The sequence below is a fragment of the Bos indicus genome, chromosome 25 (genome assembly GCF_029378745.1).
Source record: "Bos indicus isolate NIAB-ARS_2022 breed Sahiwal x Tharparkar chromosome 25, NIAB-ARS_B.indTharparkar_mat_pri_1.0, whole genome shotgun sequence".
Classification (NCBI taxonomy): Eukaryota; Metazoa; Chordata; class Mammalia; order Artiodactyla; family Bovidae; genus Bos; species Bos indicus.
Window position 1 is genome coordinate 11,462,702 of NC_091784.1, and position 24,030 is coordinate 11,486,731.

The 24,030-nt window shown below is 43.1% G+C and overlaps 1 protein-coding gene across 3 annotated transcripts in view; it reads right to left on the reverse strand.

The window, feature by feature from the left end:
- Positions 1 to 23,671, reverse strand: part of TXNDC11 (thioredoxin domain containing 11) — a 60,318-nt gene extending 36,647 nt beyond the window's left edge. Inside the window, exons 1-4 of one of the 3 annotated variants that reach the window (XM_070779674.1) lie at positions 23,298 to 23,671; positions 15,607 to 15,823; positions 12,333 to 12,430; positions 8,477 to 8,606 (exon numbers count right to left, since the gene is read on the reverse strand). In XM_070779674.1, coding sequence (XP_070635775.1) covers positions 8,477 to 8,606; positions 12,333 to 12,430; positions 15,607 to 15,823; positions 23,298 to 23,545 — 693 coding nt within the window. In that variant the 5' untranslated portion in view covers positions 23,546 to 23,671. Of the gene's footprint in view, positions 1 to 8,476; positions 8,607 to 12,332; positions 12,431 to 15,606; positions 15,824 to 23,297 lie in introns of those variants that run through there. The other 2 variants (XM_070779673.1, XM_019987539.2) reach the window with 2 other exon arrangements.
- Positions 23,672 to 24,030: the final 359 nt, after the last annotated feature.

Genomic DNA, 24,030 nt, shown 5'->3' on the forward strand with positions numbered 1-24,030 from the left:
ACAGCTTGAATGAAGGAGCCTCTATTCTCAGACCTGGTACTGAAATTTCCAAAAAAATTCCACAAACAATACAAAAAACCCACAGGTAAAATTATTTTTACTTTTTACTGCCAAAAATATGAATATCATAAAATTCAACAACCATATGAAAGGATTAACAGTTGCATAAATCATAAAATATGATCTATTTTAAAGAAACAGGCAACGTCTATCTATTTTAGGTACTATTTTTCAAATATTCATAGTAGTGTGACAGTCTGTATTAAATTTTGAAAAGTGGCATGTTTCAGAATGTCACTTAAAACATTTCAAAATAATAAAAAGGAAATAAAGTGACAATTATCTGTTTATTTCTATTGCAAATTACCATTTAAAAGTTATTAAACTGGCTCTGGTTATGCTTCAGGTAAAATAAATTTCACAAGCATTTCCCCAAAGTTTCAATGTCTCTCCAACCAAAGCTGTTATCTGAGAAATCATTATATATTTCAGTTCCCTCCACAGTTCTTAAATCTGCAAAAAGGGAAGTTTGGGGAACAAAACACATGCCTATCCACATACACGATCGTGCCAGGTCTACAGCCCTTGTTTGCTGGGCTGTGTATCAACCCAGGGGCTGGTTCAAAGCAGACACTGGGGCCCCTGCCTCATATACTTTTGAGGCTCTCTTTCAGATGAGCAGGCCAAGCAGGTGGGGCAGCCTGACCCTGGGCTGAGGTTGGGGTGGAAGCCTGCTGGCATGCACGCTATCGCTCCTCACTCTGATGCCCACCAGTGTGTAAAGGTGGTCCCACCCTAGGGTCCAGCCACAGCATTTCCATCAGTGCCCTCTGATGCCAGGACGGCTGCCCGCAGGAACCTAGCTGCTAGTATTCCCCTTTCCTTCGTCTGCCCACCTCATCAAAGGTGTAATCAGGACACACCGCAGTCTCAAGACACCTCTGTGCCCTCGACTCCCACCACTCTCCCCTTGGCTCTAGTCACTGCCCCGCCAAATCCAATTCCTCCCTCAGGACCTCTGCACTCACTGTTCCTGCCTCCTGGAGCATTTTCCCCAAATTTCCTCAGGGATGGATCACATCACACAGGCTTCACTCTAAGTCTCTGTCCAAATGTCGCGTCCTCAGAGATGTCTTCTCTGCCTTCTAAGACACTCACACCTCCCTCTCTGCTCTCATTTCCATCCTGTCCCTTGTCTCTGTCTGTAGCAATGGTTTTCTGATATTACCTCATGTGTTAAGCTTTCTAGGGCTGCCATGACAAATCACCACAAACTTGGTGGCTTAAACCAACAGAAGTCTTTTCTCATGGTGAAGAACAAAACACGAAGAGTACCAGATTATACCCTAACCCAGTTTGTGGGTTTTCAACTCCATTCCATGATGTACAGTATATTCAGTACCTGCTATAATGAAGCTGGAAATAGGCTAAATGGGCTATTTATATGAGGCCAGCACAACCTCATCAGCATAAAAATGTCTTTCCTACTTGAGCACCCTTTGCAGTGTGGCATAAATTTCAGCAGATGGTGCGCACGCCCTCTAGTGGCCATGAGAACAGTTACCTCCATGTGTTGCTTTCCTCAATGGCAACAATATTTCTGAATTAATGTTGCTGCTGCTGCTGCTAAGTTGCTTCAGTCCTGTCCGACTCTGTACGACCCCAGAGACGGCAGCCCACCAGGCTCCCCTGTCCCTGGGATTCTCCAGGCAAGAACACTGGGGTGGGTTGCCATTTCCTTCTCCAATGCATGAAAGTGAAAAGTGAAAGTGAAGTCGCTCAGTCATATCCAACTCTTAGCGACCCCATAGACTGCAGCCTACCAGGCTCCTCCATCCATGGGATTTTCCAGGCAAGAGTATTGGAGTGGGGTGCCGTTGCCTTCTCCGAATTAATGTTAACTCACATTTATTGGAGAAGGAAATGGCAACGCACTCCAGTGTTCTTGCCTGGAGAATGCCAGGGACGGGGGAGCCTGGTGGGCTGCCGTCTATGGGGTCGCACAGAGTCAGACACGACTGAAGTGACTCAGCAGCAGCAGCAGAAAATGTAAAGCTAAAGTTGTACAGAACTATGTATCTACTTCTTTGTGCAACATCAGAGTACAAACAACACTTTTACTAACAAACAACAGGATAACAGCAGATACCAGGCAGCATTCTAGGTTTGTCTCCAAAGTGCTCAGATTTCTGTCAATTGGCAATTTACCCAATGCCCTGCTTCTCCCTCCAAATACCTTCCAAATGTTCTCTTATCCCATTTAAATTTAAAACAACTTGATTTATCAAAACTTCTAAGAATAAATGAATGGATATATGCTAAATCGCTGCTCTTAAAAAGATAAATTATAGAAATTCATGAAAAGACTTTGAAAAGATTTTGGTTACAGATATAAAGTTTTACTGTTGGCATCTGGTGGTAGACTAAAAGGTACAAATCAGATGATTCTGTCACATGCTTTAAAATATAAAAAAGTAAGAATATTGACACAGAAGCTACTGATACTTAAGACAAATTACCGACAGAGGAGTCATAAAATTAGTGACTATGAAAGTGACATTACCACACTCAGTCCTATTCCCTTTCCAATCAACTTAATGTCTGAATAAAAGTGACACGGGTATGTCTGACTATGCTGTCTCCAAGTAATAAACTGTCTTGTCTGTCTCTTAAACAGTTATAAAGAACTTTCAAGGAAGAGGAATTTTATCATACAATTAGAGTAAATGAAGAAAGGAGAATTTCTTAACATGGTTTGCAACAAGATGACATAAAGCTCCTGATCTCTGCCTGCAGTGTCCACCAGGAAGTCCATTTAGTTTTAGCTACATTCATGATTTATAAGTCAGGTATGATATTAGTGCATATCTGGGAAGAACATTCTAGACTCTACCAAGCGTCAATCCTATGATTTTCATACACATAACACTCCCAGTTCTACAGAATAAATACTAATGACCCAATTAATAAAACTTTGCTTCTTTAATAGTAAGTCAATAGCCCATCCTTTATCACTAATTATTCTTAGAACCATTATTAAAGATGAAGGAAAAAAAGTTACAGTCAAGTTAAGATTTATTTCAAAATTTTTCTTCCATGAAGGATCAAAAATGACACAAAAATAATTAAATATTCAAAGTTTTAACCTCTAGTTACATAGTAAAAATTCAAATCAGAGACTTTAATCATTCCTTTGTAATAAGGAAGAATCTTGGGACCCAGAAGACCTGGACTGCAGTCCAGTCTCACTTAGGGTAAATCCTACCCTCTCTGCCTCTCTGTACCTTTATCTTCTTAATCTGTTTAGAGGATCTACAGTTTTCAACTACCTCACATGGCTGCTGGGAAAATCAGAAGTAAAAGCACTTGAAAACTGCTGGTCACTTACCCAAGCATAGTTTACTCATTCTTTGCTGATAATGTCTAAGGTATTTTAGAATTTACAGAGTCAAGCACTTACAATACTCACCCTTTAATGTCTTTCTGCAATGTTCAGTAAATTAAACGCAATACTGTTTTCCTAAAAATAGCATCTGGGTTTAGTGTCATATTTTACAAACATAAAAGTATGGTGAATGATGAGCAATCTGATTTGGTTAGGTCTGATGTATTCTAAGTCAAATAAAATATTGGTTAGGGAATTCTCCAGCAGTCCAATGGTTAGAACTCGGTGCTTCCACTGCAGGGAGCGTGGGCTCGATGCCTGGCTGGGGAACTAAGAACCAGCAAGCCGTGCGACACTGTCACAACTATATACACACGTATATACATACATGCACACACACACATGTATTTTCTCCATTTGTTAAAAACTTCTGCTCTTCTAGGTAATTATCAAATAATCTGAAATAGGCTTTTAAAAGGATTCATCTATAGGACTTGTAAAAATTCAAACCAACCTAGAATTAGAGCATTTCTGTTTATAACAGCATTAGAAGCATATGTGAATAGAGTGCAGTATACACAGAATAATGAAGTTTATGTCAATATAGAAAGTTGTTAATTGCAGAGTAGCATCACTGCCCAAGTAATAAACACTACACAATCTTACAATGATCTACACTATTCATAAATACCTGGATTAGAGACAAACTTATAAGTAACCAATACGGTTTTTTTTAATGAGGAGGAAATTATCAAATGCATTCCTGTAACACATCACAGACACATCTAGAGACAGAAGCAGTGCCATCCTAACAAACCTTAGAAGTGCCACAGAAACATTAAATAATTATTTCTGCCCAATTTTAGTATACCTAAATTTAAACACACTTGATATTGAAATCCGTATTTGTAATTTCATGGAATTATCAATCCATATTAAACACACTTGATATTGAAATCCATATTTGTAAAGACAACATTTGGATATTGTAATCCAAATACAGATTTGATATTGAAATACATATTTGATCAAAGCAAGTATCTGTCATACTAAGATTTCTTTAAATCAGCAATACCCTTAACATACTTAGGATGCATGCTTTTTTGGGGCGGGGGGAGGGTGTGGTACAAACAAACTGAGTAAAAAGCTGAGCATCAGGGACATCTAAGACGAAAAATAACTCACTCCAGGCTCTAGCTTCCCACGGGTAACACTCCAGAAGTTTCTAGTTAAGGCATTGCTTAATTTTCATCTCTCTACTGACACTGTGATAAGCAGAGACACTTGAAATAATTAGATTGCGGCTTTCTGTGTGCTATATGAAAAAAATGTGTGTTTATACTAAGACCTGTGAGGCATCCTAAAGACCTTATTTGAGGAAACAATCATTCAGAACAGCGGTTCTCACCCAGGATGATTCTGTGCCCCTAAGGGACACGTGACAATGCCTGGATATTTTTGCTTGTCACAAGTAAGGGGGAGGTGCGGTGCTATTGGTATGAGCAGGTGGAGGCCAAGGATGCTGCTAAACATTCTGTAGAGCGCGGGACAACCTGCCACAATACAGAATTATCTGATGCCAAATGTCAATACTGCCGAGGCTGAGAAACCTTAATTTAAAGGATGCCTATAACGTTTATTATGGTCCAGAGTGAGGCCTCTAAAAATTCTTTTAAACTTTTTTATTTATTCAACTATCAAAACCATGACAGTGGTTTCATTTCTGGATCGGAAATTGTGTCTTTATGCTATCTTACAGAGAGTGAATGAAGCTGATATTGCTTCTTTCTAAGGCAGTATCTGGTATGTTTCACAAGATAAAAGACTTCCCATTTGAAACCATGCTGGGCGCAACTCCCAAATTCTTTCACAATTAATCAAATACTGTGTCTTGCCAACCCAACAGTTCCATCTCAGTGAACAGAAGCCCAGCAAAGATGATTCTAACAAGATAAAAGCCATCTGCAGCTTTCAGGAGGCATTTGAAAGGCCAATAGAAGCTCTACAGGGTTCCATCTTGGCAGCACTCTCTTGGGTCCCATCTTAAAAGCAGTCTAACCATTGTTGTCATCTTTCTAATTAAGTGGGCTGCCGAAAACAAACAAACAACTTGAGTAATGTCACTGGCACAACACCGAGTCTGATGTGAACTCAACAACAGACTTGGAGCATCATCACTGAAAGCTGGTGCTGAAAAGCGGGTTCTAAGAATGGAGAAGCTCAAGGTCAGGAATCATCCTTGCTGCTCAGTCATAGCTGTGCCCTCGTCTCTCTCCTGCAGATCCAACTACAGAGACACTACAAACATCTTAGAGACAGTAATAAAAAAGGATTAGAAAGATCTCTGATACACATGCTCAAAGGCAGTTTCAAAAATACTCTCCCAACCAAAAATGATAAATCTTCTTTCGTCTGCCTCTTTCCAACCTCTAAACTCACCAAAGCCAAAACAGGAGGGATTATCTGAGCCATCTCCCTTACTTCAGAGATGAGAAATCTGCATAAAACGCAGAAATCAAAAATTTCTGTCAGAGCTAGATGTCAGGGCTAAAACCCAGCCCTGTAGAGTCCTGCTGCTGCTGCTGCTAAGTCACTTCAGTCAAGTCCGACTCTGTGCGACCCCAGAGACGGCAGCCCACCAGGTTCCCCTGTCCCTGGGATTCTCCAGGCAAGAACACTGGAGTGGGTTGCCATTTCCTTCTCCAATGCATGAAAGTGAAAAGTGAAAGTGAAGTCGCTCCTAGCTGAGTCCATCTCATCACGTGACCTCTGCTTAAGAACTGGCTCAAAACTCTCTATACACAAATCTCTCATAGAGCTGGATATAATCATAAAGCCACCTCTCTGTGCTCTGTAAAGCCAAATCATCTCCGGTTTTTTTCCACACTCTTTTGGGGCAGCTCTTCTCCCATTTCTTTACTTTCTAGAGGACACTGAGTGAAAATGTAAAGGGAAAAACAGAGGGCAGCAATCCAGGCCCAATGTTCCCCAGAAGTCTCAACAGAGTTCACCTGAAGGAAGACCTCTTGGCCTCTGCAGGTCATTTTTTATCATCTCAGTTACAAAACAAACAAAAGCTTTTTATATAAGTAGGGAATTCCAGCAGATGTTATGCATTTTGAGTTCTCTCAGTAGTGCTAACTATCCAGGATTTTTCCACAATGTAATTTTCACTGACAGATTTTCATTTATTATGACTACATCCTACCTGGCATTTTCTTTTTAAAATCTCATTTAACCCGTTTTACCAATGAGAAAACGGAGGCATAAAGAGGTTAAGTACTAGCTGGAGGCCACATAGCTTAGAAGACAGAGGTGAGTTTGGATTCAAGTTTGTCTGAGTCCTGATTCTTCACCATCTTGCTGGACCACCCCAGTGACTGACTGTCATCTACTGAAAATCTACATGAAAACCCTCATTGCACAATCACTGCACCAAAAGGAGTCTCAGGAAAACCCTGTTCCCGGACCTTGACGCCTGGCAGATGAGTGACCTGCCCCCAGTCACAGACCCAGTCAGTGCTGCCAGAGGGATGGGCCCAGGTGCCCTGCCTCCCACTGTAGGTCCTGCTCACCAGCCTCCCAGGAAAACCTACCCTTTATCCACGTAGGAAGAAGCATTCATCCTAAAGCACATCTGGGAACTAGAAGCAGAATACCTGGAGAGGAACACTGCTGCCTAGAGAATCTGCTAACAGTTAACACAAAGTGTTTCTGACACAACTGGAAAAAGCTGTAAATGATGTTCTGGGGAAAGAAATTCATATCCCACCTATATAAAATATACACAGTGCAAAAGGTAACTTTTAACCAAATGACAGTTACTAAATTCTCAAGTATGAGAGGTGGATTCATATGCTTTTTATCTCTACTAGGTACTTATAGTCTTGATTTTGTTGTAGCTAAGTATCATTTTTACCTGTGACCAAGAGGCTCAGATGGTAAAGAATCTGCCTGCAATGCAGGAGGCTCAGGGCTGAGAAGATCTCCTGGAAAAGGCAATGGAATGGCTACCCATTTCAGTATTCTTGCCTGGAGAATTCCATGGATAGAGCCTGGTGGTCCAAGGGGTCCCAAAAGAGTCAGACACAACTCAGCGACTAACATCATAAGTATGATTTTACATTTGATCCAGTGAATTTTTCTGTGGAACTATTTTTATAATTTTTGAGATTATTTTAAGATTTATATTGGTCTCTCAATAACAACCTGTCCTGAACACGCATTGAGGACCCCAACAAAATAATCCATCAGGGGTTTACTGGCAATAGGAAAACAGTTGAGATGCCATGTTAGGAAACTTTCTGTTAATAAACCTTGACAGTTTTACACATTTAATAAAACAGAAAGAACATATTCCTAGCTTTTTTTTAAAAAAACTACACTACAACTTACAAGAAAACCAGGTATCTCACAGTAAAGTGCTGTCAGCATCATATACAATTTTTAGAAATCTATGTCCTATGTGCTTCAGTCCCTTCAGTCGTGTCTGGCTCTTTGCGACCTCATGGACTGTATCCCCCAGGCTCCTCTGTCCATGGGATTCTCCAGGCAAGAGTACTGGAGTGGGCTGCTGTGCCCTTTTCCAGGGGATCTTCCCAAACCAGGGAATCTTCCTGACACAGGGATCGAAGCCACGTCTCAAGTCTCCTGCTCTGGCAGGCGGGTCCTTTACCACCTTTACCACTGGGATGCCCAGAAGTGCTGTGTTATCTTCTATTTAGAATCCACAAGTGCATATAAATTGTAAATGAATCCTTACATACTCCATCTTATATTCAGAAATCCACAAGTGCATAGAAATTGTAAATTAATCCTTACACACTCTAAGTTAATCGTGAGACAAACTGAAAGTTTGTTTAAAATTCACGAATAAAAAATAGTACTCACAAGTTTTCTGTTCTCTAAAAACTCACTTGGCCAAACCATCCCTATAATTAAGTATCTCCAAAAGCATTTAGTTGGGGCTTACCTATAATGTGATCTTTTAATTGCTGCAAATCAGGAGGTATAAAGACTCTTCTAATAAAAACAATCCAATGCAACCCAGTGAAGCCTGAGGAAATGGGAGAAGACAGGAAAGACAGGTACCTCGTAGTTTGAGAGAAAATCTAGTAATTCTGATTGAGATGGGATGTAGAGAAGTGGTTTCATCACTCGGCGGACAAACTTCTCAATGTAAACAGCACTCATGGGGCCTTTGTATTCGATTGGTCCAAAACTAGTACCAAAAAAATAAAAATAAAAAATAAAAATACATCATGCATTAAACCTGTAATATGTAACTGAAATCATCAACACCACAAAACGAAAATGTCTTGTTTTAAGATCCCAACTGGTTCATATGTCAGTAGCCTTCCTTGTCTCAAGAGGGTAACTGCAGGCCTAATTAAGAGCAAGCATTTTATGTGAGGGGAGGTACAACTGGCCATTACTTTTTAATATGAAATTAATTCTGCAAACTGAATTTCAGAGCAAAGTTCATTCTAGTCTCTGAAAAAAAATTAATTCTCACAGTAACATTGCTATAAAAAACAATAAACAGGCAACTCTGAAAACTGACCAAATGCCAAAGGATTCCAGGATCTTTACACAATTCTGCTGCGGGGTGGGGGAGGGGAGAAAGGCGGGGGAAGGGGTACACTTTCCTTTTCAAGTCACCGTGAAATTAGGAACAAGTTGAGCAGTTGGTCCTTGGCCTACTACAAAGTAGTCATTAAATATTCTCAGAGGCACTTACACAAAGGATCACTAAATAAACCTTAAACATACTTAAAACTTTATTACAACAAAAAATCATATGAAGATATGAAGTCAGGGAACTGTACAAATGATCTTCCCTGTTTTCTCAGGCAGTTGTGCTTGGGGACACACAGGAATTTGATTTAGTACCGATAAGCAATACTGCCAACACCGAGTTACCCTCCTAAGCTAATCAGAATGCTCACAGGGCTTTCTTCACTCTTGCACAACAGACATTGCTCAAATATAATTGGATGGTATGTGGCAAGGATGGGGGAGTACGGCGAAATTCAGCAGATCTATACCCATTCTTCTCTCTGAATAGAAACTGACACCAAGTGTCCTGTTAACAGCAACAACAGAGCATAGAAAAGAACTACGTAAATGGGGATCACAATATTAATATATGATAACAGAAATTCATACACATACACATACATATAATGTGATGACATAAACAATCTTCAGTGTGCACTGCAGAATATGACAGCAGACAGAGGAACATCAGCAGAAAGAGGTAAAAATAGCATTCTACACACAGTGGGTCAGCGACTCTATGGATTCAAGACTTACTACAATTCATTTGCTAACTAATTTTGTTTTTAAATTACTACCACCACCAACCCTATCATCCACCACCAATTTTCAATTTAAAGGAAGAAATCAAAAAAATCATCTGATAACTTATTTTGCTTAGCAGAAAGTGGGCAAGGGACCTGGAAACCTCATCCACTCACGCAAATCAGGCTCTGCTGAGGTTCCCAGGTCCCGTGTTACAAGGGTCCCAGGGATCAGGTGTAATGAGAAGATCCCCAGATGCAGGTCGTAGAGCACGTTTTGCCAGCACACCATGGCCACTGCTTTCGGACAAGCTGACTGAGGGGAGCTGAATTCTGCACAGAGTGTTTTGGGAAAACTACTTCCTGCTTCAGAGCCTTTCCTAAACTGCCTTTGTGACTGGCAGTAAAACAAGACAAAAAAACGGAGTCTGCTCTCACAAAACAGGAAAGCCTGTTAATTTCTATAGGTAGCTACTACTAGTTAAGCTGTTACACAAACAGCACAGAGTACAAAAAGGCTACCTTTTGGGTGTCTCTGCCGTAGCACTTTATTTTCTGGTACAACGGGAATGGTAGATGTTGAAATGAGTATTAATGGTTCTGAACCAACTCAAACAAGTAAAGGTTTAACAGGCCAAGAGGAGGGGCAGGCACTTTAAGGTATAGCAGCCTCAGATTCCCCATCTGTAAACTAAGAGGGCTGGACTAAGTATTTCTGACGTTCCTTTCATGTCCTTTCAATCTTTCTATAAAACTAAGAAAACCAGTAGTGTAAGACAGTGCTGCACACCCACATAACCTGAAACGACATTTGTACTCAATTCAAGGGAACTCTTGTGATTTTAATGTCACATCGAGCTAAGTCTACCTCTGGGCAGCGGGCTTGGGTACACACTGTTTCAAGGCCTACACTCCCTGCTAGCCATCTGCACCCTATTTCCAAAAAAAGACACACAGGGATCTCTTCAGGGCAAGCTCATCGCCCATTACACATTACCGAGGTTTAGATCTTTCAAATATTAATATAACACCACATACTTACCTTAAAAAAACAGAAGTGACCATCAGAAAGTTACTCAGAGAAACTGTGTTTATACCCAGAGGGAAATTTGAGGGTGGAGATGGGGAAGGAATGTGTGTTTTTGCCCAAATACTATTTAATAGCTCCTGAGAAACAACACTCTGAGCCACACAAGTTTTATGTTAGAGACACAGGAATGTGCTGGAAGGGGACAGATAATCCACACATGACAGTCTGGTGATATCTATAATAAATCTGCACTGATTAAGGCCCAAGAATTTTAGAGGGAGGTAATAAAGCCTAACGAAGAAGGCAATGGCACCCCACTCCAATACTCTTGCCTGGAAAATCCCATGGACGGAGGAGCCTGGTAGGCTGCAGTCCATGGGGTCACTAAGAGTCGGACACGACTGAGTGACTTCACTTTCACTTTTCACTTTCATGCATTGGAGAAGGAAATGGCAACCCACTCCAGTGTTCGAACCTGGAGAATCCCAGGGACGGGGGAGCCTGGTGGGCTGCCGTCTCTGGGGTCACACAGAGTCGGACATGACTGAAGTGACATAGCATAGCATAGCAATAAAGCCTAAAAAGTAAAGTTCTTACTGGTCAACTCTTCTTAACCCTTCAGTAACAAACTTCAAGCCAATTACACTGAACAGAGCCCAGAATTTCATCTTCTGTCTCTAAAATCCTTCAAGTCAGATTTTAGACCTAACATCCACAGCGGGATTTCCCAGGGGTCTCAGTGGTAAAGAATTCACCCGCCAACGCAGGAGCCACAGGAGACACAGGTTCAATCCCTGGAGGAGGAAATGGCAACCCACTCCAGTACTCTTGCTGGGATAATCCCATAGACAGAGGAGGCTGGAGGGCTAGTCCATAGTCACAAAGAGTCGGACACAACTGAGCAACTAAACAACCCGGAGCAAGGCCCGGGCAGTTCTCCAAAGTCAAACACCAGTATTTCTGCAGCAAAGTGAGTACAGAGGCACCTGATGTGGTACAAAGACTATGGGTGGCCTCCTGGTACTTTAGGCCAAATGAATGCATTTGGGGACCATGTTCATGGAACTCTCTCTCTCAGGTCTTCAAAGCTCTCTGGATTTCAGAATGATACATTATAGGATTGCTGACTTGTAGTTTTTTCTTCCCAATTTGAAAAGATGTTAGATATCCTCCTGACTATGTTATGCTGCTAGATAACGGGATAAGGACTTTAGTACATTTTTATCCCATAAAATACTTCTATAATATTTGAAACATACAGCTACACAGTGGAGTAACCAGTACAATTGAAAACAATGCTACTGAATATGTCATGACATGGAAAAATGTTCACACACAAAAAAAGCAGTTGAAGAGATATTACTACTATCAATACATGATCCCATTTTTTAAGTTAAAAAAGGGGGGTGTGGATACGTACAGTCACAGGAGAATATAAATCAAAACACATAGTGATTATGGATGGTTGATAAATCACAGATCCTTCTATTTACTTACTTTTGCTTGTTATTTTCTCAATTTTCTATAGTGGATACTTTTAAACAGGATAAAACAAAAATTCACTTTGAAACTGATAAACTGAATTGGATTAGAAACACTACTTGAAAGTTCTTACCTCCGATGATACAGATATATTACAGGAAAATAAAAAAAGTGTTTCTGTTTTCTGCATTTCCCCTGATTCCACCAACAGTTAATTGCGACAAACAACACCTGCAAGTCAAAGAAGGTTTCAAATGACTATAAATAACAACTGAAAAATCACCAAGATTTAAAAAACAAAATAATAGAAATGAAACAATCCCTCTCTGAAACAGAAAGCATTAAAAAAATCGTTTTGGGTATTCAAAGAAGGGCATCATTTACCCTGACAAGGACAAAGAAAGACTCCAGTGTCCAGCTGGGACTCTGAACACTTTACAGTCTGGTCCAAGAGGAAAATGAGCTGCTCCAAATCCTGGAGTGAATGACACCAAATAACTTTTTCTAAGCATGATTAGACTAAAACTTACCAGTAGGATATGTCTTTTGATAGTCAAACTGAGAATCTGAGAATAAAAACAATCTTACCTACAGCTGACATACCAAAAATTTCAAAGGACCGTTTTTAATAATGATATTAAAAACCAATAAAGATAATAGATGACTAGAACTATGCTCTAAAATATACTATCAGAGAGCAAAAATATGAATTAAATATGTATTTATAGGCAGATGCTGAAGTATTTAAGGAGACGTATCCCAGTGCCCGAAATTTACTTTGAACTGTACCCAAAATGGGATGGATTAATAGTTAGGTGCAGTTTCTCACCTTTGCTACTACCGACACTTTGAGCATGAACTGATACAGGTTTTTTGCTGCTGTTTGTTTTTGCTGGGGGGCAGGGGTGAGGAGGGCACACAGTGGATGTCGGATGTGGCAGGATCCCTGGCCTCCCCTCTCTAGCAGTGACAACCCAAAACCTCTCCAGTCCATCCCAAAAGTCCCCTGAGGACAAAACTGCCTCTAGTTGAGAACCACTGATTATGTGGATGACAAGATGAATAGATACATGATAAAACAAGCCTAATGTTATTAGACGTTAAGTGGCAGACACAGCTCACCTTTGCTATTATATGTTTAAAAATCTTTGTAATAAAGTACTGAAAAATATGAAGGCTACAAATGAAAAGTCACTTTCAGATGCCTTATACTGACCAGAGAGCAGTACTACTCAAAACTTAACGTAAACTCTCCAGAACTCCTTTTATACTCTACCTATACTTTCTAACAGTACCTTTACCAAGGCTGACACCTCAAAAAAGGGCACAATCTACCACATTTGCTAATTGTATTAAGTAATGTGGCTCCAGAAATTTTTGCCTGTTTTCAAAAATAAATCCACTCCTTTTCCCTTCTGAGAACACAGAACAATAAGCTCTCAATTTAGAAGGAGCTGAAATTTTTTCTGAAAGAAGGCAGAGCGCATCAGCTATGGATGGCACTGTAACCTCCACCACTTGTCCTGCAGCCTTTAACAAACTATTCTGCCCTCTAAACCCAAGGTCGTGCTTCAGGGCAACCAGCATCAGCTTGCAGGGCTGTTCTAAGGAGCAGGGGCCTGCACACCAGCACGCAATCCCTACAGTCACTCTGAAGGACATATTCCTTAGGCTGGCAGTAATATAACAAGTAGTTGACACTTACCCTAAAATACAACAGACTCTCACATTTTCCCACAAGTGCTCTAAATGAGGAATGACTTACAAAGGGGTGACTTCTTTAAGCTTGCCTCCCAGAGCTCCCTTAGGGTTATTTTCTTCCCACAAGTGTCCCCAGCTTGATTACTATCAGCCATTCTTAAGGGGAGTTGTGGAGTGGTGGGGGCGGGGTGGGGGGGGGCGGGGGAGGGAGTGGGGGGTGGGGGTTGGGGGGAGACAAGGAATAGATTGATTCCATGGGTCCAAAGCTGGAACACAAAATCACAACCCCCTGAGAATCAATGCTATCAATACAAAAATCAATGTATTTATACAGTACTTAGCATCAAGCTCAGGGGTATAACTTAATTAAAAAGGTTTTGCTAGGCTGGGCAGGAAGTCTAGCCAACATTTATAACATTGTTTCTAAGAAAATCCAACTGAGAGTTCTAAATGAACTTCTGAAACTGGACTGTGCCACAAGTCACCCCAGATCAGTGGGTCTGGACAGCAGCCTCTTAGAAACCTGTGGGATGCTTTTTGGCTGACTGCATCGGTCGGTGGGTGCTAGAGGGCATGTGGTGGGCAGGGGCCATGGCCCTGAAGTCTGCAGTGCTCCAAGCTGCTCTGCACATGGAACGATCCTCCATATCCCCCAGAGCAGTTTTAAACGTCCTGCCAAACACTGATGTGGAGGGAAACCTGTTTATTATTATTAAACTCAGATTTTGACTCCATTTTATATATGTCAATCCAAAGCATGGCTTCTCTGTTCACTGAATTTCTCAAGAAGGCAACATCTGTTTAATTGAGGTCAGAAAGGACTTTCATCGGCTCAGAACTTTACCAAGAGCTGTTCACCATTTAGAAAAATCAAGTCACTGACAGCAATGCCCTCATGGCCCCTGTGTGGCCAACATATCCTACTTTATGAGGCTGCGTTTGTAACTGTTCCTGCATTTATAACTCATAGCGGTTCTACATAAAGGTACAGGGACCTAACTTACCACAGCACTTACATACTAAAACACATGTTTAATTATATACCACTTTTCTTTTTCCCCTTATCTTTATGTTATAATTAGTGCATTAGATTGGCTACACTGAAACTATATGTATAGGGGAGTTTTATCATCTATGAATACCTTCTGAGGACAGAAAAAGGGATATCAAAAAATACCTGTTTTATAAAGGTCAACTGGGATCCACTGGATTGAAAACCACTGCCAGACAGAAGGCCTATTTATCAATTGTCTATACATCCCTCTTACCAAGCGTGAAGGTGGCGTTCATTAAATTTTTGTTGAATGTAGCTATGGTCTAGGTATTTGAAAGGTCTGCCTAGTAACACTGTAATCATGACACATAAATTTCTCTTACGTAAAACAACTAACCAGCAAATGTTAACAGTACATTCAATGAGGATTTTCAGTCTCCCCACTGAAACCAGACAACCTGGCACCCTGAGATGAGCACTGGCCTCATCACGAGAAAACGTGGCATCTCCTCCCACTCCTGCCTCTAACCAACTATGACAAGCACAATCAGAAAGCCTCTGCTCACAGGGGCTTTACGATTTAGGCTCGAAATAAGGCTGTTGGCCTTCACCCTGGCAAAACCAGCCGTCTGGGAAAGCTGTCTCTGTGGGAGAACCTGCCCTGCGCCTGGCCTGCCAGTCATCTGACGGTCAGGCTGAATGCCCACCTTACCTGGTCTGAAAGCCGACTCGCTGCTTGTTCAATTTCAGCCCTGGCGGCGATGGACTGGCCACACCACGGAGCATAGAAGAATAGCAGCACCACCTCCGAATCCCGGCGAATGTGCTCTGCGTAGTCCAGCTGCCCCTGGAAGAGGTCAAGAACCGGAGACCTCGAGGAGAAAAAGCTGACAGGTGGCTTTGCTGGAATTATCACATCTTTTGCTCGACTAAAAAAAGAGCAAACACAAGATTGTTTAGTTTATCTTCTTCTAACAACAGCTCTGTGTAGAAAGAGAACAAAGCTTAAAAGAAAAGTCTTCTCTTAAATAAGAAAAGGGACTTCCCCAAACACTGGCCTGGAGGATAAAAGCAGTACTTTGTGCTAAGCGAAGGCAAGATTTGACTGAGAGAATGCAAGACAAGACTCAATGACATGTTAAAAACATTCTCTAACACTGTCTGCCCCGGGTGTGGGGTGGAAGGGCAGGGGAGAGCACAGGAGAAGAGTGTGTGATTAATTCGGACTCTTGCCTCCCCGACCCAAAAGACTCCATCCTTCTCTCTCTGCAGCCTTGCCCTCCACAAGCCACTGATGTCCAGGGTTTCAGAGCCACCAGTGAGCTTGCTCAAAATCAAGAGGGGGGAGCATGCATGGCACCACTAGGAGGCATGGGAAATGCTCACAGCCCACTCACATTAAGTTCATTAGCTGTGGCTGGCCTGTACTTGGGACACTCAGGTAAAAGTAATAATAATGTAGATGTCTCCATTATGCATCATGATCCAAAGGTTAATAAAGATGAATAGCAAAGCAACTGCCCATTTAACTGGAAAACAGGTTTCCTAAGTATGTACTTAAGATTCACAGAAGGTCAGGGGAAGAAAGAAAATAAAACTAAACAAGTGGCCAGAGCCAAGACAACAAGGTCTGTGCCGAAGCTGCATCCCACCAGGTTAAAGGGCCCCAGTGAACACTCTTGAGCTGTCCACACATCTGGATTAAAAGAGTATAAAACCATTAGAGAAGCTTAGCTAAGAAACCAAGAGAGGAAATAAAAATGGAACCCTACGAAAATTCAATTAACCCAAAAGAGGGAATTTCCTAGATGTTCGGTGGTTGACACTCCATGCTTTCAAACTGCTGAGGGCCTGGGTTTGGTCCCTGGTTGGGAAACTGAGATTCCCGCAGACCATGGGGTAGCAGGTTAGGGGGGAGGGATGGGGCAGGAAGGTGAGCAGAAAAAAGACCAAGAGAGGAAGAAAAACCAGAAAGTATAAATGGAAAACAAACAGCCAGATGGTAAACACAAACCCAACCATATCAACAATTACATTAAATATAAAAGGACTAAACCACCCAATTAAGAGGAAGAGATTGCCAGGCTGGATAATGAAGCAAAACCCAACCATATGCTGTCTAAAAGCATTTTAAACATAAAGACATAGCATGAAACCACAGGGATGGGAAAAGATAAACTACATACCTAGTAAGCACAAAAGCTGTAATAAATCATTAGGTGAAAGGATAAACTAATTTGTGTGTTCTTACAATTAAATGTTCCTCAGCAATTTAAAAGACAACAAACCGATATATGCTATAACTGGATGAATTTCAAAATACACTGAAAGAAGTCAGACACTAAAGAATACATATAATACGAATGCATTGACATGAAATTCCGTAACAGGCAAAACTAGTCTATAACGAAATCCATCACATCAGCAGTGATCTGGACTTGGAAGTAGAGCAAGGAAGACTGACTGCAGAGAGTGCTGAGGAAAGTTTCTGGAGACAAGGAATTAAAAGGGTAGCGGTGGCTACACTGGCCAAAAGCCATGGACCTACATATGTAAAATATGTGAATTTTACCAAACGTAAATTATAGTACAATGGCATTGATGAGAAACTTTGGCTGATGGGTCACCTCCTTGGTGAGGACTGCTCTGACGATTCTCCCAATTTTTTTTTCTTCTCTCAGGTTCCTATTAGTTGCTTTCAACAGCCCTCACCATAATCTGTGACTTACTTATTTACCTGTTTATTAACTCCATAAGGGTAACAACCCTGGCTCTTTTTTTCACTGATAAATCCTCACTGGATTTGCAGCTCCCAGTACTGCAAAGGTTAGTAATGTGTGAAATGAACAAACCTACCCTACTCACCTCATTTGAATATATGTGACAGCAAATTAAATCCATACAGACATATATTATTAATCTGAATCAAAAATGTCAGAAGGTCCATTTGCTTTGCAAGGCATGATTCTAGAACTCTATTCTAACTTTAAATGTGTTCAAATGAACTTTGAACTCTGGTCTCTCAGTATATAGCAAAGTAGCAGGATGGAGAAACAGGTAGGAACATGCCACCAGCTCTGAGATATGCAGCAGACAGACAGATACTTAGAACCAAAAAAGAAATCAGACATCTGGGTTGCTTCCACGTCCTGGTGGTGGTTTAGTCGCTAAGTCGAATCTGACTCTTGCGACTCCACAGACAGTAGCCTGCCAGGCTCCTCTGTCCATGAGATTCTCCAGGCAAGAATTCTGGAGTGGGTTGCCATTTCCTTCTCCAGGGGATCTTCCCCACCCAGAAATCAAACCCAGGTCTCCTGCACTGCAGGCAGATTCTTTACCAACTGAGCTATGAGAAGCCCTTGTATGTCCTAGATATTGTAAATAGTGCTGCAATGAACACTGGGATACATGTGTCTTTTTCAGCTATGGTCTCTCAAGGGTATATGCCCAGGAATGGGACACAGAAGCAACCTAGATATCCACTGACAGATGAATGGGTAAAGAAGTTGTAGTGTAATACAATGGAATATTATTCAAAGCCATAAAAAGGAATGCATTTTGAGTCAGTTCCAATGAGGTGGATGAACCTAGAGCCTATAATACAGAGTGAAGTTAAGCCAGAGAGAGAAAAACAAATACTATATATTAATACATGTATATGGAATCTAGAAAGATGGTCCTGATGAGCCTGTTTGCAAGACAGCAATGGAGACACAGACATAGAGAACACACTTGTGACACAGTGGGGGAAGGAGAGGGCGGGATGAATTGAGAGGGTAACACTGAAACCTGTGTCACCGTATGTAGACTAGACAGCCAGTGTGCAAACGCTGTGTGACGCAGAGAGCTCAACCCAGTGCTCTGTGACAGCCCAGAGGCGTGGGGCGGGGCGGGAGGCGCCAGAGGGAGGGGACGTATGTGTACCTGTGGCTGATTCATGCTAATGTACGGCAGAAAGCAACACAATACTGTGCAGCAATCATCCTTCAGTTACAAATACATAAATTAAAAAAAAAAAGAAAGAAATCATACAAACACCCAAGACCAAAGCTACTCTTAAGAGCCTTGGATCATTTAGTTTGAGGAAAAGAGTACATACCCTTCTCTACATCTAGAAGGTGTCAGCTTCCTGAATTAAGACAGTTTTAAATATATTGCTTCCCCATTTTAACCAAAAATTATTAACATCATAAAGTAATGCTGTTAAAAGTCAGAGCAAATCTCCAATTTACACACTCACACTAATATTTTAACTCTGCAATCAGGGAGCTTTGTCTAAGTAAAACATCTTCATAACCCCAAAAACTCGGTCACTTACACAATAATTCAAAAAAAAAAGTTCAATGAGCAAATGTTACTGGACTTCAGGCACTGCTGTATAGGAAGTAAGGCTATAGGAGCAGGGACCTGTTCTCAAGGGGCTTCCTTTCTCAGGGAAGAAGACATGCAAACAAGCAAACCTGTAAACAGACATAAAACCATACAAAATGAACATGCTCGCTGGAGAAGTCAACGCGGAAATGTGGCAGGACACCTGGAAGCTCCTCCATGGGGTGGTGGTCAGGGTGGTGTCTTTTAAGCTGAGATGTGAGTGACAGGGAGGCAGTCACCCAGAGGCAAGGCCCTGAGGCAAGCTGACACATTCTCAGCAAGTCCAAAAGTCTTGGAGGTATTATTTTTCTACTCTTCAAATTTGGTGGTAAGAGTTAAATACGCAAACGGAAGGAAAATGCAGGTCTGTGACAAATCAAACAAAGGACAATCATCAGCCTAGTACTATTGATGAGCCAGCTCCTCAAGTAAACAAGCCAGACAAGCCCGTGGCCCGTCAGAAAGCAAACGTTAACCAGGGCAGAGAAACCCGTATGTGTCTGCCCCAACAGAAGCATTCATGAGTCGCCATTTAACTCCTAAATTAGCTACTGTTTTTGAGAAACTAAATGGAGATTAAAGATTTCCTGCAGCTTTGAAGCCAAAGAGCTGATTGCAAACAAGGAAGTCCTGTTGCAACTCCCAACTTCTATACGAGAATCATGCTCTACACCTCCTTCCAAAGAGGGTCTGAGGCAGCTTTGAGCTTACAAAACAAAATAAAGCAAAATGAATATATACACATAGAGAAATAATGGGGGACAGGGAAGCCTGGAGTGCTGCAGTCCCTGAGGTCCCAAAAAGTCAGAAATGACGGAGTGACTGAACAACAGAGATAACAGAGACAGACACCCAAAGACATACTTATAACTTTTCCCCCACAAAAACACACCCACAAAGCAGGGTAAAAGGAAAGGATGAAGTCATGGACATTCAATGCATAGAAAGGCAGCTAGGACAGAGATTAAGTGCTCAGAAATGTACAACTAATTATTAATAGTGTTTCAATCCCAAATCAACCTTTTTTCTTTTTTAAAAAATAAGCAATAAGACACTAAAGGGGGTTGTCTTATTTCAGGTCTGGAGCTATTAATAAAAAATAACTTAAAAAAAATTCTACTCTCCTTTAAGCCTCTGTCCTCATTAACACACAAGATCTTAAAAGCAAAATAGGAAAAGAGCGGCAGAAATGTCAGAGTCAGTTGTAGAACAATAAAGCAGTATCATGACACCATTCAATCAAAGGAGATTATAAAAAATCAATTTGAGTCTATTAAAAGACCATCAAATTTGTGGCACAGAAAGAAGCTGGACAGGCAAACAGGCTGTTCACTGGCTCATTCTCCTTGCCTGAAGCAGGTGGGATCTCACTCAGCCTGCTCCATTAACTGGATTTACACTTCCTGAAATCTCAAAGGACTTTCATATCTACTAAGTCTTGTTCTCTCAGAAAAAATACTACGCTTTATTGCTATAAATGGACAAACTGATGCAAGCAAGCTGTCCACCCCTGGAGGAGAGAGAACCTCTCTTCCTCATCTGAACTCGAATACCACATTGCCATATTCTACCCTGTAAAATACTTTGTGTAATTCCCTTGTGTAGGACGTGACACAGAACACGGTTAAGAGCCTGATTTCTGACAATAAAGGATTCAAATTCCAGCTCAGCCACTTATTAGGTGGAAGTGAATTGGGGCAAGTTTTGCAACATGGCCAAAGCTCCACTCCTTCGTGTGTAAACTGCAAGGGTAAGAACATATATATATGCATGTGTGTGTGTGTGTGTATCTCTCTCCAGACTTTACTAGGTGACTTAAGTGATCCACAACAGGCTCTCAGGTCACGTGTTAAATAAATAAATGCATTCATGGAATCTGTAGTTCTCAAACAGGTGACTCTGTTCCCCAGAGGACATCAGGTACGATCTGGAGACATTTCTTATTGTCACATTGTAGGGGGTGGTGGGTAAGAGCAGGTAGTAGGTAGAGGTTAGGGATACCGCTGAACACCTCAGAACGTACAAGGCAGCCCGCTACCACAAGAATTATCTGAGTCCAAATATCAACAGTACCAAGGCTGAGAAACCCAGCTGGCAGGCTGCACCTGGCACAATGGCAAATGCTCAATAAGGTTTTTTGTTTAGTTTTTTTACTATATGACTTTTTTTTCAATTAGGGATATAGTTGTTTTACAATGTTGTGTTAGTTTCTGCTACACAGCGAAGTGGATCAGCCATACATATACTTCCATGTGTGTGCACACATGCTCAGTTGCTCAGTCATGGCCAACTCTCTGCAACCCCATGGACTGCAGCCCTCCAGGCTCCTCTGTCCATAGATTTTCCAGGCAAGAATACTGGAGTGGGTTGCCGTTTCCTTCTCCAGGGGATCTTCCTGATCCAGGGATCAAACCCATATCTTCTGCATCTCTTGCACTGGCAGGTGGATTCTTCACCACTGAGCCACCTGGGAAGCCCATATGTATCCACGATCCCCATCTTTTTGGATTTCCCTTCCATTTAGGTCACCAGAGAGCATTATGTTGAGTTCTCTGTGCTGTACAACAGGTTCTCATTATTACCTATTTTATACATATTAGCGTATATATTGGAGAAGGCAATGGCACCCCACTCCAGTTCTCTTGCCTGGAAAATCCCATGGACGGAGGAGCCTGGTAGGCTGCAGTCCATGGGGTCGATAGAAGTTGGACACAACTGAGCAACTTCACTTTCACTTTTCTCTTTCCTGCACTGGAGAAGGAAAGAGCAACCCACTCCAGTGTTCTTGCCTGGAGAATCCCAGGGATAGGGGAGCCTGGTAGGCTGCCATCCATGGGGTCGCACAGAGTCTGCACGACTGAAGCGACTTAGCAGCAGCAGCAGCGTATATATGTCAATCCCCATCTCCTAATTCATCAGCAATAATTATTATAACTTCTTCTTTCTACTAAAATCTCCAATCTTTTGACATCTCTTTGACAACAGGGGTCATATATTGTCCTAAACAGACTCCATAAAATTGTTCCAAGTTGAAATCTTCCCAGTGGCCGCTATGCCGGTCAGTGGCACCACAAACTAATAAACTGGAGTCCCAGGAGACACACTATGGACACACTAAAATACGAAAACACACTGGACACGCTAAAACATAAAGCAAAACTTGTACTGGTGTCCTTTTCCAAAGCAAGACACATTAACTGTCTTTCCCTCCCCCACCCCACCCACTAGCTCCAGCCTAGGCCTTTCTCCCCGTTTCAGGAAAACACCAGTCCACCAGTCTTGTCCAGCCCCAGGACCTTTGCACCTGCTGTTTCCTTTACCCTGGACATCCCCCCTCCCCCGGATCTCCCCAGTGCTAGCCCCTTCCCCTTCTTGGGTGATTCTCCAATGTAGCTCCCCAGGGAAGGTCTTTAAGCCCCACCCTCATTGCTTCTATTCCCTGCACAGCACTTACTGAAATCCTTTAAGATTATGTTAAGGTTACTCGTTTACTGCCTGTATACCAACCACTGGAATGGAGAACAGGAACTTCTGATATTCATCACACACCCTCGAGGAGCCGTCAGCATACAGTAAGTGCGGATAAATAATCGTTAGATACATGAGTGCATGAATTCTCAACGTCCGGGACGCTAGTGGTCGTCTACGCCTACCCGAGGCATAGGGAAATAAAATGGGTGATAAATAAGGGTCCTACAGCATGGGCAAAAGGCACGGATGCACCCCCAAGAAATCCCAACACGTGACAAGCACATCAGAACTTGGCCCACCTTTCCTCGGTATGAAAATGGTAGGAAGAGCGCCGGGCAGCACCTCAGAGCCTCGCCTGAGGGCTCGCTGGCCGGCGAGAAGAGAAAGCGGCGGGCAGGGCCGCATGCGGCAGGCGGGAGGATCAAGTCCACCGGCCGGGGCAAAGGCAGGCCCGACTTCCGGAGGCCGCTTCGACCCTCGACTCTGAGGCCCCCAAACCGGTCACGCGCCGCCGGCCCGGCCGAGGGGCGCCGGGCCGGGGTGGGGTGCGGGCCGTCTCACCTGCAGGTAAACTTGAGGGCGAGGAGTAGCGCGCAGCCGAGCGCCACGGCCCCGCAGAGCAGCTCGGGCCGCCGGCGCGCCATGAGAGAGGCGCCGCGCAACCCGCGGCGGAGCCGGCCCTCCGAGGACGCAGCCGGGGCCGGGCTGAGGGAGCCGGAGCCCGCGGGGCCGCCGCCGCCGCCCTCGTCCTCGGCGTCGTCGCTGCTGCTGCTGCCGCCGCCGCCGCCGCGGCCTCCGCATTCCGACATTACATGCTCCCCGTCGCCGGCTTTATACCGCCGTCGCCGCCGCCAAGGGCCCGAAGGCCCGGCCCGGCCCGGCCCGTCGCTCCCCAATCCCGCAGCTCGCCGCGCCGGCTAACCCGGAACCTCCACGTCAGCCCGGCCGCCGCCGCGGCTCCCGCCCCCTCCGGGCAGAGGGCGGAGCCGGACACCACTCGGAAGCCCAACCCCCGGAGGGCCACGCCCCTCGCTCGTGGAGTCTGCGCGGCCCCATCCCTCACCAGCGCCGCCGCGGAGGCGTGTTCGTCCCACAGGCCCCGCCCCGTCCCTGGAGAGTGTGCGCACGCCACCGGTGCCACGTGCTCGCCCCGCTTACGCCCGTCCGTCCACTGAGTCTGCGCAGGCACAGCTGCTAGGTGTCCGGCTGCTCTTACGCTGGTTAAACCCAGCGCTGCCCTAAAGCATCCCCGGGCTGCGGAGAGTCACTGCCTGGTTCCGGGAGCTTAAAAGAG